Below are 21,938 nucleotides of genomic sequence, written 5' to 3' on the forward strand. Positions count from 1 at the left end.
CAAGTTTTGTTATAAATGTTTATGTTTGTACATACAATGATGTCCAAAACTTTATTTTGAGTAGTGTTTAATAACTTTACTAAATTCAAGAATGCTCTGATTGTTTTGTGAGAGACGAATTATGATGTGTAAAGATGGTCGTAAAGACTATAAAACGAAGTGTCGTCGCAGAAAGTGACGTATGATTGTTGAATTTGGTTGTCACGGACTCTGTAAAGCGCAATAACGTCGGAGGGGTGATGTGTGATTGTTGAATTTGCTACTGACATCTACTGTTTGGAGTTAGAAATAACCCAGTGGTTCAATTGTTCTTTTGATTTCATAAATGGCTATTGTGTCTTGGTATGCTTCCCGAGAGCGTAAAGCAGATCCGGTTAGCCGTCTTTTAGCCGGCAGCTTATTTTTGAAAAGAATCAAAGGCAGACAGCCTGACGCTACATATTTTGCTTTCGGTCAATTTATGGTAGAGTCATGGGTTCGCGCAGCTTCTTAAACTTTTAGTGCCGGAGGCCGATATATCGGTCCTCGCTGCACTGGCGAAAAATGCCAGAGCCGATATATCGGCCCGCACCTTGTAGCGCTTTACTATTCGCATTGCGAGAGATCTCTATCTCGAAATAAATTTATAATACGTTACAAATAGTCTAATTTCATTACGAGAGAATTAAAATAAATAATTTTTCGGTTTAACTTTCTCTTATATTCTATGCCAGTTGATGTTGAGACTGCTTATTTATACGCGAGAGCGATACGGTAGAAATTCAACACGGGCGGCCGGCGCGGCGTCGTTGGACCCTTATCGGAACTCGTCGACAGCTCATTGAACTCTTAGAGCTGTCACGAAATAAGATTGTATTGAGGCAGCGAAACGTAGGACCAGTCAGTCGGAGGAACAGTTCGAAAAGCATCAATTCTGGTATTGCCGTCGTTATCCCCTTTTGTGAAACATTTTTGTTTTTGACAAACCTATAATTAGCAACATACGACTTCTAAAATTTTGCCACCGAACTTTTATCAAAAATACACCATCATGGATGAAGCCGAATTAGTGCGAATAGTTGATCAGATGGATGAAGCACATAGTGACGATGATGAAATGTGACACCAAGTAGTTGGGATCTGCGTAGAATATATAGTGTGGTGACAGTGTAGCTAGTGATAATGAACCAGACCTTGAGGGAAACAATATTGAGGAAGCACTAAAAGCAATTTCCGTGAAGTTAACGTGGCCAATGACAGCGAATATAATCATCGCCCACAATTTATGGAAATTGTTGGGCCTAAACATATGCTACCAAGAAATTCCACACCCAGAGGATATTTCGATTTATTTTTTACCGAAGAATTTTTGAGCCTATTGAGGAGTGAAACAAACCGATATGCCAGACAGTTTTTCAATAAAATCAATGTACAATGTAAATCGATGTAAAATCAGTGTCAGAAATGAGGGCTTTTATTGCCGTTCTTTTAGAAATGGGTATCACACGTAGACCGACATTTTTTAGTTATTGGTCAACAAATCATAGGCATATTCCATGGTTTGGCCGAATTCCATGTTTAGCCGAAGTAGGTTTCAATTAATTTGCAGATTTTTCCATGTCGTAGACAATGAAAATTTAGCACCACGTGATAGTCCAGGGTATGAGGCTGCAGCAAAATTTGAACCAGTTGTTATCCACGCAAATTATAAATTCCGATACTATTATTCGCCTCATTAACATTTGAGTATTGACGAATCGTTAGTCCGCACGAAATGTAGAACGTCGTTGACCCAATATCTTCCAAATAAAAAGCATCATAAATGGGGCATCAAATTTTGGATGTTGACTGACGCAGTTACCCATTATTGCTTATCATTTTTTTGCTATAGAGGAGCCACACATCAATCAGATAAAGAATAAATACGAGAAAACGGTCTTAGTTATGTCGTAGTACATAAATTATTGAATATGGACAACTATTTAATAGCGTTAATATATCTAGAATTGTTAACTATTACATTACTAATTGATAAATTGTAGACTCAAATTATAAGAGCAAATGGAATGTACAGTAGCCCACAAAAGTTTTCCTACACCTCTTAAAACGCAATAACTTTTTTAAAGCTGGACTAAGTGACTTGAATGTTTTTTAGACGATAGCTGGACTAGTCTACTAGACGATGACTAAAATGATTTTTTTGAATTTTGCTATTACTTGGAATGACAAAAAAAATAAAATCTCTTGTTTTTTAATTTTTTTATCTGAGCCTATAAAAAAAAGGATAAATGCCTTTCGTAGATCTCGGTAACTTATATGTACGCTGAAAATTTTATCGAAATCAGTTGACGTTGTCATGAGTTATAACAAATTAAAGATGATAAAAATCTGATGGAAGAAATCTGCTTTTTATAATCTTTCAATGTCTCTTGTTCGACTCTGGGTTAACCGATTTCGGTCAAATTTTCAGCACGCATATAAGTTACCGAGATCTACAAAAGGCATTTTTCCTTTTTTTTATAGGCTCAGATAAAAAAGTTAAAAGCGAGAGATTCTTATTTTTTTTCTATCATCCCAAGTAGTAGCAAAAGTTAAAAAAGATATTTTAGTTATCATCTAATAGATCAGCCCCTCTATCATCTAAAAAATATTCAAGTCACTTAGACCAGTTTTAAAAAAGTTGTTGCCTTTTAAAAGGTGTATGAACACTTTTATGGGCCACTGTACGTTTAGAAAGTTAAGAATCTTTAAGTATGGCAGGAGACCTTCCTGGCGAATGTTCCTTGCATTGACTAAAAATATTGCTAATATGTGGAGCGCAGCTATTATATTTTAATAGCATCGCATTTGTTTCAAACAATCCTATAATAAATAATGAAAACGTAAATTTTTTCAGCTGACAATATTTTCATTAGATACTCTTATGTATCCACTGTAACCACTCAAAATTTTATTTTCATCGGTTTGGTAGTTCAATAGTTATTATTTAATGAAAAAATTTTATTTATATATTTTACAAGCCTGTCAAATTAAAAATTTAGAAAATTTGTTGTAGGTTAAATATATATAAGTCAGTGACGAATATATCAATATATATCTTTTAAAAATACACAAATGTTCTTAATAAATTATTTTTAAACTGGATCTCTAAATAGTAACTTTATATTTCACTCATTAAGAGGTGGACATCTTTAAAATTGTGTAGCTGTATTAATTGTCTAGACGATTGATACAAAAGTATAATAATATTTGCTGCATACTAGTAGGTGTTACGGTAGCTAATAAAATATGTATTTTCGAGTTGACAAAAATTATTACATATTTTGATTTAGTAGCACTTCGTCTTTAGTAGTATTGATTCTGTTTTATGTGCGAGTAATGGTAGATTGTTCAGTATATCCTTGGTTAACGAAGTGCATTGTAGTAGCTACAAAATTTGCTATAATGGTTAACAAAGGTAGAAAAACTGAAGTTAAAAATATTATAATTTCAGATTGGCCAGTCGATAGTTCATACAGAACAATAACTAAAATTTTGAAAAGAAGCTTTAGTACAGTTAGAAATATTATTAAAATGTACTAAATGGAAGGCAAAGTGGAAGATAAAGAGTGGACGTGGCAGAAAAAATCTTGAATACATCAAACAGGACTCCAGAATACATGTTTCAAAAATGGCTGTGATGCTGGAAAATTTTTGTGGACAATCTGTTACGAATAAAATAGTACATAGTGTTTAGAAAGAATTTCTGTAATGGTCGTGTCCTCGGATGAAAACCATCTGTAAGTGTCGATAATAGAAAAAGACAATTAGGATCTGTCAAAAAATATATTTCGAAACCTACCAAACTTTGGCGTAATGCGACATTTTATGACCAATTGAAATTTAATGCTAAAATTTTTTTAGCATTAATTTAGCTAAATTATTAATACATAATTTAGCATAAATTTAGCTAAACATGTGCAAAATCAAATCATGAATTCAATGTTAGAATGTGGGGGTGTTTTAGTTGTTAGGGCCTAGGAAACATGTATATTATTCAAGAAACTTGTATATTATTCAAGAAACTATGAACAAACCAGTATATATTTCAAAAAGACAATTTAATACTGACTGTATTAAAAATAGGAATTGTATGAGAGACTTCGTGCTGTATCAGGATAACGATTGAAAATATAAAGTATAGTCTTGACGTGGCAAGAAGGCACCTTTGTGTTTATATTCCCCCTCTTACTAGCTGCCGCACTGCCACAACTATCGGTCGCTATTGGCCGAAAACGGCAACGAAGATCGGCGACGGTTGCTAGCGACCGATAACTGCGGCAGTGGGGCAGATAGTAAGAGGGGGAATGTAAACACGAAGGTGCCTTCTTGTCGCGTCATCATTATACATGTCATTAGAGAACGGATTTTGCAAAATTGTCACGAAGTTGTTGGAATACTTCCACAATCGTCAGATCTCAACTCGATGGAAATGCTCTGGAATAAACTCGATCAGCAAATACTCGAAAAACGAATAAGTTTTGGAAGATAAATAATAATAATGCGAGTATATACATGAAGTACATTAAAAGATTAATTAAATCAATACCAAAGAGATTGATGGAAGTAATTGGTAGGGAAAGGTTATCCTACTTTGTTTTATCCTAACTTTATTTTAAGAATTTCGTTTGTTAACAGAGCGCGTCACCAATTTTGTGACCTCAAAAATGTACATATTGTGTTAGTAGCTGTTAGTTTTAATTGTTCACAAAAAATATTGTTAAGTTGGATTAGAGTGTAAAGCATATATTGTACACGAAAAAGCATTAAATATACTCTTGTAAATCCAATAACTGGTTTTTTCTTCGAAATACGTACATTTGCTAACAACGTTTGGCATACTGTATGTAGTATAAAAGACTTGGACAGTGCAAGGTAGAGTCCTGCATAGATACAGTAAATTCTCCCAAATTGTCCCGCAGCTTGGAAACAAAAATGGACAACTTGGGGAGAGGAGATACGATTATTCGAGCCTTATGACTTTTTCTTATTATATTTATTTTATATTTTTCAATATACGTTAGTACAAAATTTAGTGAAAATAATATTTCATTATTTTCAAAAACCAAATTATTATTGAGGAAATAAAACTTTAAATGAGTTTTTCTTTAAACTTTATTATTTAGACATATCTCAGTATTGAATTAAAGCAATGACATACTTCTGAGAAGCAAGTGGATTTGCAACTAAATGATAAGCTATTATTAATTATTATTATTATTAATTCTTCATATTTTTAAAATATATTTCACATTCATTAACGGGGTTATTTATTATTAAAATAACGTTGCAAATCATTCATTGAATTCTGGTTTGAAGATGAAGGAGATAAAGAAAACGAAGAATACAAAAATGACGATAGCAAGGTCGATGCAAAAATAGATGAAGAATCATCAAGTTCGTCATTAGAATAAGTAATCTTTTACAGAATATATTGTTATAATATATAAAATATAGTATATTTGTAGGTTCTCGACCTTATGCCAAAGCCATGTGCTGCGGGCTCTCGGACTACGCGCCCTCGTCTCTCATTGGTTACTGTTTTTCATTAATAACTCGTAAACAAAGCAGCGGATCGCATTTTCGCTAAGAAAAAAGTTGCTTCAAATGACCTCAGGAACTCCTCATTTCTCGGAAATACGATAATTTTTGGGACAATATTGTATATACATATATACATATAACGAAAAAACTATTGCACACTATCCCACGACTACAACTTATTAGAACTTAGATCAACTTTTAAATTAAAAACAGAAACTCAAAGACGACTTTCAACTTTACAACAATGATTCATGCTCGTCGCTGCCACACTGTTGACTCTCTCAAAACTAGTCTTCACATTGGCACCTCCGCACCATACCGTTCTTACTATCTCTACCCGGAAAACCTGGTCGGACTTGGGCCTTTCATTCAGTTTGACCTAAACCATATGCCTATTCTTTCTTTTTTTTCTTTCTTTCTCTCTCTTTCTCTCTCTCTCTCTCTCTCTCTCTCTCTCTCTGCCTTTGCCTCTCTCTCTCTCTCTCTCTCTCTCTCTCGCTATCTCTCGAAATCTAAACTACGCTTGAACTTTATATATAGAGTTCTTTTCCGATACTACTATGTAATATTATAAATAATGCTTATAATACATAATTTAAAAAATTCGTTTTAAAAACATGATACTATGAATTTGCAAATTATTTAAAAAAAGTGCACAAAGAACGTTGTCTACAACTTTTATCTTATTTTTACATGCTACTGTATTATTAGTTAAAACATTCGCGTTTATAACATTTTAAATATCTTAGTTGATTCAAAGTATTTGAGAAATGAAATGTAAGATGCAGAATAAAATAAAACCGCAGTATATTATTCGTTTTATAATTAATTTTTCTAAAATAATAATTAGTAGAATTATTCAATTAACCCTTAGCACTCCGCACCATTCTGAACGTTGGCTAGCAGCTACTCGGCGCCACTTTTCGGCAGAAACGGGAATTTACAGACCCTCGTATTATTTAGTATAGTTTTGGAACTAACTAACATATTATAATGATATTGGACTTATATGAATTTGGCTGAAACCGAGAAATTTGCAAAAAAATCAATATTTTATTTTTTATAATTTTGTTATTGTTTGTTTTATAATTTTGTTTTGTTGTTGTAATCGCTATCTATGCGAACTCTTTCTCTCGTCGCCTTGTTGCTTGGGCGATATCACTATCACTGCTATCAAAACGATAGACTAACTGTAGAAGAAAACCTTCTACATATCTGTAGTAACATTTCTGTGCAATATTTCTAACATATCTGTATAAACGTCTATCTGGAGCTCATCTTCACTATTACTTGTGTCATGAGACTCATTCGTGTTTGAACGTTTTGCCATTGTTCTAATAAAAAATATGAATAAATACATAGGTTGAAAATTTCTAATTGTTATTACTAACTCACAAGATGATATTTACCAAAAAAAACTTTCACCAAACAATTTATTTACCAAGAGAAGAATCACTTTTCCGATTTTCTCACTCGTTAGATCTATCTATACCGCTCGACGCTTCAAACCAGACTGAGTTCAGCTTTGAAAATCTTTTCCTCCAGATTTTATGATTATAAATCTCACTATACAGTGCGTGCTATGTTCGCATACCGATCTTTCTTCTACAAACTTGACTTATCGCTCTTTTCAAGTGGCGTCTTTGAAGTGCTCGGACCGTCGTGAGCACGCCTCTCACGTTCTCGTCAAAACCCGCTGACATTTCTTGTATATATCTTAGTAATTTTACTATATTTTGATTTGATTTCTTGTGCCATTTCAAGGGCAAACTTCAGGGAAACATGCATGTCTCAAAAAGTTGCGCTGAAATAACTCAATTCCCCGTAATCACTAATAAACTTTAATGTCCCACGAGAGGGGACATCCGAGTGATATGCTAGAATTACGATGTCCCACGAGAGGGGACAGCGGAGTGCAAAGTGTTAAATGTATAAGTGGCATAGCATCGGGAAAGACTTAAAAATAAATCAAATATGTACTTGCAAGAAAAGTTACTGAATATTCTTTAGAAATTCTGAAAAAAGAGTCAACGGCGTTTTTATTAAAATCATCACATTACGCGCAATTAAAAAATACGGAAGATGTGTGTGTTTTGTGCCGACTTGCGTGGCATAAAACCTGGCAATGAACTGTAGCCGGGTTTATGTCAAATCACCAGCAATGCTTAACCTACATCGCTTGACCGACATTGATTTCGTCGACAATGTTATAATGTTTTCATTGTCGATAATGTTTTCATCGATGCTCATTTCACGGACATTGGCTTATGTTTACCTGCCAACCGTACCGCATGACTATCATTGGGAGATGTCGGTGAAACGAGTGTGATGTAAACAATGTCGGTGATTTCACCGTGTCGCACAGAGATCTAGAGCGGGGTCATTTTTAGCAAAATATCAATATCTCAACTTTAATTTATGGAACAAATGTTTTTTCCTGTGAATTGACAACCCTTTGGAATTTCGATAGTCGGAATGTTACTTTTATTGGATAACTTTGTAATTAAATATAATGTTATAAAAAAATAAAAATTTTGAAATTGAAGTTTAAAGTATTCGATTTAATTACGCGATTACGAGCATTAAAAGACTAGTTTGTTCTATATCTTGACGTTTAATAGTACCTATGTTTTAGTTATTTAATTACGGTTTAGGCAGATTTTGAAGATGATTACGATTTAGACTATAAGAAGGATTTAAAAAAAATCGATTGAATATGTTAGACATCCGGTTTATCTTACATGAAAGCTTACAGTATTATAAAAAGGATAGTACAAATTTTAGCTGCGTTTATCTACGCTTTCTAATCTTCCTTGGATTTTAACAAACCGTGACTAGGTATTTTCAACGTCACATAAGGTGTCAGTTCGACTTGTAATTGTAACCATTTGACTGACTTTGAGAGCGACGAGCAAAGGAATGTGGTCCTTATCTACTGTTTACGGTTGCATGAAACACCAGCTCTTGGCCTTGGGTATCGGCCCTGTTGGTTCGTTTTTTCAAATCTAGAATTCATTCTGGTGTGCTTACATTACTTATTCAATATTATATCATTTGATTAGAGATTTTTTACATTCTTTTGAACGAACTATTTGTTAAAATTGTTTATTTTTAATGTAGAAGACAACAAATCATCTAATTAATACATAGGAATATGATTTTTTTAATATGTTTCGGTTATAGAAACTATTTAATTTTGGAAAAAAATTACGTGTTCAAACAATGTTTCCAAGTATTCATTTCTCCATATATAAGAATATAAAAGTTTCAAAAAAAATTTTGTTTATTAAAAATGCTAGACTTTTTGTCTTGATAATATCCTAACCGGTGTCGAGACGAACTTAACAACCTAAAAAAAGCGAATTCTCACACCATCGTGTGTCTGTTAATTAATATTGAAGATCGCACTTTTGAATCTATATTTTATATTATACGGGTGTTCCACAATTATTTTAACAGCCGAAAATGAGGGGTAGCTGAGGTCATTTGAAGTAACTTTTTCCTTTGCGAAAATGCAATCTGCGGCTTTGTTTACGAGTTATTAACGAAAAACACTGGCCAATGAGAGGTGACGGTGCGAGAGAGAGGATCCGCGAGAGAGTCCGCAGCACGAGGCTTTGACAGAAGGTCGGGACGGACTCGAGCCGCGTTCGAAGTATTGAACAAGTCACGAAGCGAGAACCTTCCAGATTTTTTTTTCTACGTAAAAGTGATATTTTTAAGAAAAACGTTGTTCACCTTTACTTTAGAACGTCTGAAGAATATTTACTAATTTTTCGGACTCGAAATAATATGTAGTTTAACCGTGACAGCCGTTTTAATTTTCTGGTGTGCATGACACCTTATGTGTACCATATGAAATTTTTATGCAAGGTGTCTAGTGAAGATTAACAAAGTTCGTAAATGATATTTTAATTTAAATAATTCCGTGTACGAACAGAATTCAACGAATGATTCGCAAAGCTGATTTAATAATAAATAATCGTGTTAAGGTACGTAAAGGATTTGTTTTTTAGAGAAATATGAAAAATATTATCGATAAGAAACTCACCCATTTAGTTGAGGATGCATTTGCTGATTCGTACGTACTGACATATGCTACACACGAGGTGTCATGCACACCAGAAAATTAAAACGGCTGTCACGGTTAAACTTCATATTATTTCGGGTCCGAAAAATTAGTAAATATTCTTCAGACGTTCTAAAGTATAGGTGAACAGCGTTTTTCTTAAAAATATCACTGTTATGTAGTAAAAAAAATCCGGAAAGTTCTCGCCTTGTGACTTGTTCAATACTTCGAACGCGGCTCGAGTCCGTCCCGACCTTCTGTCAAAGCCTCGTGCTGCGGACTCTCTCGCGGACCCTCTCCCTCGCACCGTCACCTCTCATTGGCCAGTGTTTTTCGTTAATAACTCGTAAACAAAGCCTCAGATTGCATTTTCGCAAAGGAAAAAGTTACTTCAAATGACCTCAGCTACCCCTCATTTTCGGCTGTTAAAATAATTGTGGAACACCCTTATATGAGTAGGTGTACTTACACGCGTGTAAATCCGTGTAATTTTTAATACACGTATATACGACTATTCCAGTACATATTTACAGGAGTGTTAAAAATGACACGAATAAAAATTCGTGAACACCAATTAATATTGTTGGCAAAATTATTGTCGGTCAAATGGTGTCGATTTATACATTGTTGTTGAAATAATTGTGGGTGATTTGATACAAATCCCCGTAGGCTTTTTTCTCTATTTTCTGCTTAGAGATATTTTACAACAAAATATTTGTTAAATTTATTTATTTTTAATATGAAAAGCTACAAATTATCTAACTAATCCATAAGAGTACGATTTACTTTAATATGTTTTAATTATAGAAATAACGCTAAAAAAAAAATATAATTTAAGCGAAAGGAACCGAATTCCCAGATCACTGTGTGTCGGTTAATTAATATTGTTGGTGAAATAAAATAGCTTATTAAAATTAATAATTTATTTTTTAATTTTCTTTTAATATATTGATATCGTTGAAAACAAATAAATAGTAACACATTGATAAGTGAAGGTAATAATGTTCACAATTTGCTTCTATATATAAATAAATATAATACCTTCTTTACGTTTTTAATATGTAATATTATATTATATATATATATATATATATATATATATATGGATGAAATATATGGATAGATTATATAAATCATATATATATATATATATATATGATTTATATAATCTATCCATATATTTTTTATTCTACTTATTTTTTAAAATTAAATATAAATATTAAATAAACGTAATTATATATATTTTACTTATACTTGATATGCATATATACCATCAATACAAAACGAGTATTCCTATATAAATAAAAAAATTATTATAAAAAATTAACAAAATGTAAAATAAAATGGAAAAACAAAATACATATAAATAAAACTAGTTTCGGTGATCTGAATCATATCATATATTGTCGACTGGGTCATCTAAAAGCAATAGTAGCACTCTAGATGGAACTTTCTTTTTAAGTTTTTCAGTTTTCTAATGGTATAAAGAAATAAATGGGCCTAAATGGAGTGTTAATTTATGAAACATATCTGAATTTGAATTGCTTACTTTACTATTCACAGTACTTTTCAATCGGTAAGATGTAATTTTTTTACAACAGAAGGTCCGAAACTTTATGAACAGACGGAGACAGTTTTATTATGTGCACACGTGTATTCCAATATACGTGTATATTCCAATTTTGGTACACGTTCACCCGTGTATTTCAATGGATAATTAAACATGTATGTATGCGCTACTATATTCATATTTTATTATATGTGATTATTTTATGTAGAATAAAGTTTCAAAATTTTCAAGTGTAGTTGAAAGCAGATATACACATGGATATGTGTATTAACAATTACATACTCTGAGCTATACACGTGTATATAGAATACATGTTCAAAATCATGATTTTCATATAAAACTAGAGATACACAGTGAGCGACAAAAAGATAGCACACTTTAAAATTAACGTAATTTGTATTTATTTAACATTACAAAAACTTTGATATATACAGCTATAGAATCGATAAAATAAGAGATACTCCAAAACTATTTTTGTATGTATTTTGACTTAAATATTTTTCAAGTATTAAAAAAAATTTTTTAGAACATTATAAAAATATTTTTAAAATCATGTGAATAAAACATATGATATGAAATTGGAAAAATAAAGTGTGTTTTACGAAAAAAAATTTTGCCTCCAACGGGAGGCGAACCCCAGCGTAGGCGGTTCCGGAGTCGAAGACCTTCCGCCAACCAACGATGTCGTAAGCATTACGAACGTGATATATATATCACGCACATTACAATTTTTTCTTTACCTTAAATCGCATTTTCTAGGTTAAAAAATTGCTTGTTTCAATGTAATTACGTTTTTAAAATTACTTAATCTACACTTACGATAAACCCAACAACTTTCTTTCTCACAGCAAAAACGTCGACAAATCCAGATAAAAAAAAAATCGTCGAAATCCAGTTTCATTTTTTTTTACAATGACTCAACCAAACGAAAAATCTGAGAAAAATTGAATGCACTTCTTACGATAGTACCTTATCAGGGGATTAATATATAAAAGCACATATTTTTATTCTCGAGAAATCTTCAATTTTTCGATTTTTTTGGTTTTCCATTTTTGATAACCACAGCCTTCAACCGAAAAATCTGAAAAAATTGTATAATATGCGGCTTGATGTCCAAAATAGGTCACATTTTTTTCAAGATTTTAAAAAAACCACCGAAGGGGAGAAATGAGCGGAAAAGTGCGCAATCTACCCTCACGAACAAGTTACAGGGTTGAAATTTTGCACAGTTGAGTTTTTCTTGGTCAGCCATCGAACGGTATAATAGTAATTGAAAAACCTCTAAGGGCAATTTTGACCATCTTAATGATCTTAATGGACCATCTTAAGGGCTAGGCCCTTTGTATATTTTTCAAGCTGTGCGTATGCTCATATACGATCATAAGAATTACACACCAACACAGATAATATTAATTAATCATAGAAGTACCATTTTCGATAATCAAAAGAGTTGCAAACAATAAGATTAGACACAATCGTGACATAACAGCATTATGTGCCAAGCCATATAAATTACGAAAAATTGCTTTTATAATTATTCTTCTTGCTAATTTTTATTGTTTCTTATATTTCGAAGTGTACTTTAATACTATTGTAATTTATTTGAACCATATTCATGACTTCCCAAGATTGACTCTTGGCCGGCTTTTTCATGGTTTGGCCCACTTTCCTAATGGCAAAGGAAAAGGAAAAGGTGTAGGAGTAGGAGCATAGTCCTTTTTGGCTTCTTTTGCATTGACAATGGTTAGACAAGAAGGGACAAGTTCTGAAAGTTTTTACGGCCCGCGAGCCCTAGTCACGAGTCACGAGCAAGCAGCCAGAAAAAATGGCAGCGCATGCGCTGAGAGTCCAGCACAACAAGTGTCTGTTGTCTACCGGTTAAACATTGTAATTCTGAACTACGATGGGGACGCGACGCAGAATCTCTGTCCGATCGTAGTTTAGAATTATAATGATCGTCCGGTAGATGCCCCACGCCGCTCTGCAGGAATCCCTGTGCATGTGTCGCTTTGCGTAGTTATTTTCCTGACTGCACTGATCACGATCTTCTAAAGCAATCGTGACATCACAAGATACATAGGAAACTTACCAGGCTATTTTGCAACCAATACTGATGCTTCACTATCGACGTAAGCAGATCGAAAGTGGTAAATTATATTCCCTAAAAGTCCAATCTACGCCTCAGCGGTCTCCAAAATGCCCACTTTTAGGTTGTTGTACAGAAATCTCTAATATTCGACAATCGGCAGCATATTCCCTTTCACGACTCGCGAGGCTTCCGAAGCAAGCGTAACGTCCGAGATACGTATCAAACTTGCCAGAAGTTTTCCAACTAATACTGACGCTCTACTATCGACGTGAGCAGGTCGAGAGTGGTAAATTATGTTTCCTAACGATGCAATCTACACCTCAGTCGTCTTCAAAATGCCCACTTTTAGAATATTGTGAAGGAATCTTTAATATTCGGCAGTCGGCAGCATATTGCTTTTCACGACGCGTGAGACTCCCGAAGCAAGCGGGACTTCACGAATGTTACATACACTCATCCACGAAAGTATTCGAACACTAATATAACTTTGACTTTTACACGCCATGTATTTATATATAAATAAATTTAGATTGAAGAGAAAAAATATACTTTACAGTATATTAAAGTCGAGTATATAAATGTCAAAATACAAGAAACTTCTGATTTAGTATAAGACGTTGCCAAAACATAATTAAAAAATACAAAAAAATCATCTAGTTTAATATACCGTAAAGAATTTTTTCCTTTCAATGGATATTTATTTAAATATATGACGTAATGTTAAAGTTATACAAAAAATACTTGAGTATGATCGTAGGTAACTTAACAACCTGTGTTATCCGCCTGCATTATTGATCACACACTTTCCCTACCTAAAGTCACAGACGAACTCATCTGCGATGGAGTTTTTGGTTTCAAAGAAACAGTGGCGCTGGTAGCGAAAAATGTCGGTACCTTGGGATGGTGTTTTATTTTCTCCTAGATTTTCGCCTTTAAATAAGTAAGTAATCAACTAAAAATACACACTACCGTCTTTGTATACGACCTAGCTACGTCGACCCGATCTTATTTCTTTCGATACGAACGTTAAATCTCTCGATATTTAAGAAAATCTGTCAGCGGTGATCATCTTGGGACGTCTGGCTTGCTTCGAAAGTCTCGTGACAGGTCTCGTCTACTGTCGAGTATTACAAATTACTCCATAATAACGTACAATGGGGCATGAGACTGGGTTGACGTAGATTGGATTTTTAGAAATCATAATTTGCCACTCCTGAACCGCTTATTTCGATAGTGTAGCTTCAGTTTTGGTAGGAAAAAATCCTGGCAAGTTGCTTATACGTATATGAGCTTCTTCTACGTGTGTGTAGTAAAACTTAACCTCCCTATGGGATTATATGAACCAGACCCAGCGTTTACAGAGACATAAGTCAGATCTGGCTCTGAATGAGTGGGGATTGGTGACGCATGTACGATCGCGACGAGACGCAGGACCTCCGCATGATCGGAGTTCGGAATTATAATGTTCACTCCTTCAAAGCCAGATCTGACTTATTTCTCTGCGAACCTTGCCCAGATCATATATTAGGCTTCTACAGGGTGATTCATTTAAATTGAATATTTAAGTTATTTTTGTTACTACTAAAGGTATGAAAAAATGAATCGTTATACCAGGGTGGTTGTAATGATGTTTTTCAAGGTTGTCGACATTTTTTTCCATATTAATTGTTCCTAGTGCGATGTTGTTTGCATCAAAACGAGTTCAGTGACCTACAATATGATGATCTTGAGGTGATCTTGACAATTAAAAAATGAGTTGTAATTTAAAAAATGCGGAACGGTCTTCGACACATTAAGCATTTGTAATGAAATAAAATAAGTTACACCGTTTTTGAATTTCTTAAACTTTACCTCATTCTTTGATTGCCATGATCATCTTAGCGTCATGATATTATGAATAACATTGCTACAAAAAGTAACGTTAATTTGCAGAAAGCATCAATGAAATGAAAATTATTAAAGTGATGTTTGGTAGAACGAAACAATTTTAAATACTATTTTGTCATCTTTTCATACCTTTCGTAGTAACAGAAATAACTTGAATGTTCAATTTAAGTGAATCACCCTGTGTATAACTTTTTTAATTTCTATCTTACTCGAATCAAATTAATTGAATTCTGCAAATACATTTTAACTTTTCTTTGTATTTCCATATTAATTATTACATCCTTTCATATAATAAGCTTAAAAACCTTGTATTATACAGCGATTTCCAAAGGTATGCATTTATTTTTTTAGCCGGTTCTATGCAAGTAGAAAATACTATTTGTGTAAGTCTTCATGAACACTGTAGGAGGTTTAATTGAATTTGAAAATATTTGCAAATATTTGTACATACGTGCGTACTAATGCGATTTGAAATGTTTGTCTGTCAACAGGAGTATGAATTCGACGATGAATGTTACACGTGTCAACCACAAGCTGGCCAACAACAGCAAAACAATACCACAAATCAGCCAATCTTCGCCATGCCGCCGCCGAGCAGCGCAGCCGTCGACGAGAATACAAACCTAAACAGCGGTGCTGAGAAAAAAGTTATTTACACGACCGGTATTACCAGCACTTAAATATTAACGCACATTATTTATCTAAGTACCGTTATTATTTTCCTTAATCAGTTCGATCTTTATTTGCGAACCCTTTTACATTTTCTTCCCTTATACTGTTGCTTCTCTCTGATTTTTGCATCCCCCGCGATGCGTTGTTAAGACACGTGCCACATGGAGCATGCGTGACTACGGTGTCGTAGACAGTAAGCTTACCACCATCGTTCTCGAAGTTAATATTGCAACAATGCTAGTTCAAGTTTTACATTGTTCAATGCCATGATCGCACTGCTAGATCAGTTGCGTTGAAAACGATCTTATAGATCATTCGAGAAAGAGAAAAAGAGAGGAGGACAGGTGGACAAAGAGAAAGAGACACACAAAGAGAACCGTAAAACTCGAAAATTAAGAAATTAATTTTCCTTGTACAGAGTACCCCGAAAATACCGTTAAAACCGGAAATGAATGACTCATGAGGTGATCCTTTGCGAAAATGCAATCTACGGCTTTGTTTACGAGTTATGAACGAGAAACACGAAACAATCAGAGCCCGTTTTCGCATCAGGACGCGCCAGTAGCACTTGCTGTGATTGCTTCGTGTTTTTCGTTAATAACTTGTTAAAGAAGTTGTAACCAACATTTTCGCTAACTAAAAAGTTACTTTAAATCATCTCAGGTATCACTACTTTCCGGTTGTAAGAGAAGTTCTGGATCACCTTATATGTGTGAAGCAGACAATGACGAATAAACTGATGATGTGGAAATCTATTTCAACGTGTACGTTCGAAATCAGATCGAGAGGCGAACGATAAGTAATTTAAATACCAATTCGGCATAATGTCTATATTTTTTATAGAGTTAATAAATTAATGATCTGGATCAATCGCCAAGAATTTTCAGTCTCTTCTCGAATGATATTGGATGGAGTTTTGTACCGAAACATTAGTATCGTATTAGTATAATGAAAACACTAGTATAATAGATTAGACATTCGTTTTGTTTTATTTATTGTGATAGTGTGAATAGATCTGTGTACAGAATCATTTTAGACCCATTTTTGTTTACGTGTAGACCTATCCAATCTTGTCGAATGAAGTGGTTCCGTGAAAGCATAGATTTCTGGTCTGAATGGTGTTTTGAAAATTTTGGGGCAAACTGTTATTGACCTGGAAAGAGAAATTCAGTTTTATCGCGTTCGAATGACAGAAACGGGTATAATATGGTTTTTTGTTTCGGTGTATTTCTTATTGATGTTTCGTTGCACACAAGTTCGAGTGTGAATTAGCAAAACAGGAATAAACTGTTAAAGTTCGTAAATATATACTTGTCTCATCAGATTTCAAATTATACTAATTATTAACAGTCTGCGGAGATCTTTGATGTAGCGTTTATAATTCAAAGAAAACGTGCACATTCATAAAAATGTCATGTTTCGATGTCTCAACATTCACTATGCAAATTCGAATTTGCGAAATGATTCACGCAATGAAATTATATTACTTTACTATTCTTTCACGTTCTTCATTTACTATTGCAATCGACCTGTATTTTCCAAAACAACAGAACTTCTACGTGAGCCAAAAATTTGTGGTGTCAGTATATTATTCCGGCTTACAAGGGAGAGCTATTAAAATCCGAGTTGATAAATATTTCAATTAGTTTCGTTATTTAACACGTTCCGTGCCGAGCTTTTTTTACTCGAATCTTCACACTTTGATATTTTACTAAAACTTGATGTATTACGTGCAATTATTAATTCTCGTACACATAACAACGTAACAAAAACTTATCAACGCCCATTCTTGCGGTGGAAATTGATTCTTCGGTTCTAAATTTCTTGTAAACAATTTGTTCAGTTCACTAAGTAAACATGCAAGCGTGTACCATCGATGGTACACGTGGCACGGAACGTGTTAAAGAGTCTTTATGCATTTATAGTGTATACAAGTTTATCAACTGAAATTAATTCTAGTACCACTTTCTGCTGGCCTTAAAGAATTTTGCTACTTTATGCAAGAACTGCTTCCATTCTTCAGATTTTCATAACACGCATTATCGGAATTGGGAATTCGCATGATGATCCGCAGTCTATTAATAACGGTTAATAAAATATTTAAACTCTGTTACTTGAACAATGAGTTGAAAAGAAGGCATCCCAGGACAAATATTTTATGAGCTTTGAGCATTGTTTCTGCAAGTTTTCTTCATTTCGAACGTTGTGCTCTATTCCTTATGTAATGAGAGCATACTGTATATTAGTCACTCCAGCGAAATATAATAGTATACAAAACAGGTGAGACATTGTTTTTATACGGAGAAAATGGTGACAGAAAATGGCGCTTATTTGGCTTGCGAATATTTTTAATATTTCTTTACTTGCATGAATTTTTGCGATTGTACGTTTTACTATATTTATTATCTTAGTCTTTGTGTACGTATATTTTATATTGACTTGCTACTATGAATTTTCCAAATGTGCATACGGTATTAAGGATATCTTGTCATTTATCGTACACTATCGTGTACTACATGTCCGACTTCCGTTGCCTAGGAAGACATGTAATTTATTATAAGTTATTTAATTATTTTATATCGTGTACAGTCAGATAGGAAATTTCACATGTTGAATGGAAAATTTGATGGATAAAAACAAACATCTTATACGATTATGCTGAATCTTATATAATTAGGATGACTCTTACTTTTATTTAGCTAAAACTATAAATAAATCGAAAACAGAGAAATTCTGTTTTATTGTAAGAATAAAAATGTATGCTAAAAATTACATTTTAAATTATCTTAAAGTATTTGAGATCTTCGATTATTTCCAGGAACAATTGAAATATACAATAAAGTCTCCCCAATTGACGCTCAGATTGTGCACAAAAATGGACAATTTGGAAAGAGAATATACGATTATTCGAGCCTTGCGGCTTGTTTTTATAGTTGTTGACAATCGGTAACTATAACAACGAGCCGTGAGGTTCGAATAATCGTATCTCCTCTTCCCAAATTGTCTATCATTGTGTACAATGTGAGCGTTAATGATAGAGAATTTATCGTACATTTAAGAAAACGTTATATGTTAATACGGTTGTTAATACAAATGATATGCAAAGTGAGTCATGTAACTCTTTCACCTTAATTTTTTTTGTAAACAACTGTATGTTGTGTAAAAAATATTTCGAACAAAGAGTTGTTTGTTATAAAGAATCTTTCTGATTAAATGTAGCACATCATAGTTAAATAACTTAAGGTTGCCCTCATATTTTGATAAAAAAAGAAAACAGTAAAAAATTAATCTGTTATGTGTGTATTCCTCTTTATATACTAGACAACCTTTGTTCGGAACACTCTTTAATACGATATGTAGTTTACAAGAAAAGTTGAGATCAAAGAGTTAAATCACTCACTTTATATAATAGTTAGTAATGTAGGGGATGGTTCTGCTAAATCTTTCAACTAAATTACTTGTGTACTATTTGACGTATGGAACAAAAATAGTTGAAACGAAATTTAAAAAAAGTTAATAATATATATATATATATTATTGAGATATTTATTGTGCTCATTTTACCAGACAGCAGTTTAGAATTACCTACATTAAGAACCATTTAATGAATATCACAATTGTTATTAGTTTCCTTTTTCTACTTGTAGACCTCAATACTTCTTACTCACAATGAGTATTCAAATCTCTCTCTATATAATTACAACATTAAATTTGGCTTATTACAGTTAAAAAGAATTCATGTTGATCTTCATGTCACGATAAAAAAAAGCACAACGGTAAGAAGCCAATTCTTACATAGTATGTTCTTCTGAATATTGTACAACTTTTGTACAATGACCATGTGGTCTGTAAATAATTTGGGGACACAATTCTAGGTGGCATACTTGGTTGAACAAAGCGGATGTAGGATTTTAGAGATGAGGGGAACTACTTCAACCAGCCATCTCAGGATACTTAGTTGATGACGAAACATTTCATTATGATATGAGGAAGGCATTTCCAATGGACATCGAAAATTTTTAAAAGTAATATGTATGGAGAGCATTACCAAAGACCACTATAATGTCTTTTTATATGGAGTAGAGTCATCTAGATTAATTGAAAGACTTTTTGTCGATTTGCTATTTGAGCTATTTGAGCCATTATATGTTTTTTAAATCGTGTAAGGGGACATCGTCTTGGTAAAAGATCAAAGTGCCGAGTTCCTTTATAATCCCACCAAACTGACAGAATAATCTATTTCTGGTGAATCTCAGCTTTTGATGTTGTCTAGGCTGGTTCATCCTGCTTCAACCGCGATATTACTCGATTAACGTTGTTATAAACTACCCACTTTCCGTCGCCAGTAATCAGATGTTTCAGAAATGGTTCAATTTCGTTGCGTTTCAGAAGTGAATCGCAATTGCTAATGCGCTGCGTTAAATAAATTTCGTTAAGCTTCCGAGGAAGCTTCTTAACGTAGTCAATCTGCTTTCATTCTTTTTGAATGTATGATAATGCGATACATTGAGTTTCTCTGCAATCTCACGTGTTGTGCTGTGATGATCTGAATCGATAATGGCCTTGATATGGCTCTCATTTACTTTAACTTTGAGTGAAAAATCACCAGAACGAAATTTGGCAAATCAATTTTGACAATGACTTTCTTTCAAGGCTTCATTTCCATATACGGCACATAACTTCTTACATGCTTGCTATACTATCCTGCTATTCCTGTCTTTTAGAAAATAATACAACAAAATATGTCCGAAATACATTTTTTGTACTTCCTTTTTTCAATTGGGATCAAAATGAAATTAAATAACTAATCGATACAATTTTCTTACTAAATTAAAGGTTGAAGTTCAAATAACAAGACAACGATATAGGTCAGGTGTTTTGCACACATTGACGAAACAGAGTTTAGCGACTGCGAGTGACCGCTTGTGGAACTACGTGTCTGCCACTGATTACGTATAAACCACAACACTCCCCCCTAAGAAAAAAAGTAAGGAAATCTACACAATAATTTAAGACTACATTGAACGCAATGTAAACTTAATTACTACTTTGTCGCAAATCTCAATTTTGAGTGAGGAAGTATTAAAGTCTTTTTTGGTGTTGAAGTATTAAAGTCTGTTTTGGTTCTGAAAGAGGACTGGGCGCCCAGTCACTTTACGCGGCGTTTTGTGAAAACACGGTCTGAAATACGCTTTACAAGTGGGCCTGAGTGGACCTGAGTATGGCTACTGCAGGGGATGCTTCGCATCATCCCGTCGAACGAACACATGGGTGCAGGTATAAAGATTTTTATGGTGGAAGACCCTCCTGCGAATGTGGTGTGCGGTAGGCGTCAGTCGCAGCTTTCATATGAGGAGGCGAAATACCTCCAGGAATATGTGCGGATTGCTGTCAGGCTCCTCGTGGCTGAAGAACTTAGCAGGAACTCTGAGGATGGTACCATACACTAATTCAGCCGCAGAAAACTTCAGATCTTCCTTGAGGCACGTGCGTAGGCCCAATAGTGCGACAGGCAACACGCTTATCCAGTTGGTTGACTCGTGACACATAATAGCAGCCTTCGCTGCTAGTCTCGAACATTTGGTACAGATACTCGAGTTCGAAGGGCGTTGTACAATTCTTCGTAAGTGGATATGTGGCAGAAACGAATACTTCGTTTAGCGTGACCGCTGATTCTCTATGATTCTCTATTTAGAATCATTTTCAAAAGTGAATCTGGGTCGTTAACTCTAGTTTGTGCAAATTTCACTGTTCGGATGAATTCTTCTTCTTCTATGTCGTCCTTCCCGAGAGAGTTTCAATGTAAGGAGTGCGTCTTTGGGTGATAAAGAGGCGTCTATGTGTCTAGTGGTTTTCGATGTGATTGGTTGAGGATCAGGTGGTACGTGCATAGCCGTATGCAATTCGCTTTCGTCATCCGTGATTTCTGGATTTTGTCGTCGTGATCTGTGGTAGCGAGCATACCTAGCTGCATACCTAACTTTTTTAATTCTTTTGCTTGTTCGTTTCGTTCTTCTTCGATGGTTTTGATAGAGGTTACTAATTTCTCTAAGGTCTTTTCGTGCCCTTTTTGTTTTCCTTCCTGTACC

General features: G+C 34.0%; 1 protein-coding gene across 4 annotated transcripts in view; it reads left to right on the top strand.

Annotated features, from left to right (window-relative positions):
• The window catches only part of LOC117223086 (Cysteine string protein), a 186,234-nt gene that overhangs the window by 71,510 nt on the left and 92,786 nt on the right, over positions 1–21,938 (top strand). For all 4 annotated transcript variants that reach the window (XM_076522188.1, XM_076522190.1, XM_076522191.1 and 1 more), the window contains one exon: positions 15,669–15,840. In XM_076522188.1, coding sequence (XP_076378303.1) covers positions 15,669–15,840 — 172 coding nt within the window. The remainder of the gene's footprint in view (positions 1–15,668; positions 15,841–21,938) is intronic.

This window comes from Megalopta genalis, chromosome 5, assembly GCF_051020955.1.
Source record: "Megalopta genalis isolate 19385.01 chromosome 5, iyMegGena1_principal, whole genome shotgun sequence".
Classification (NCBI taxonomy): domain Eukaryota; kingdom Metazoa; phylum Arthropoda; class Insecta; order Hymenoptera; family Halictidae; genus Megalopta; species Megalopta genalis.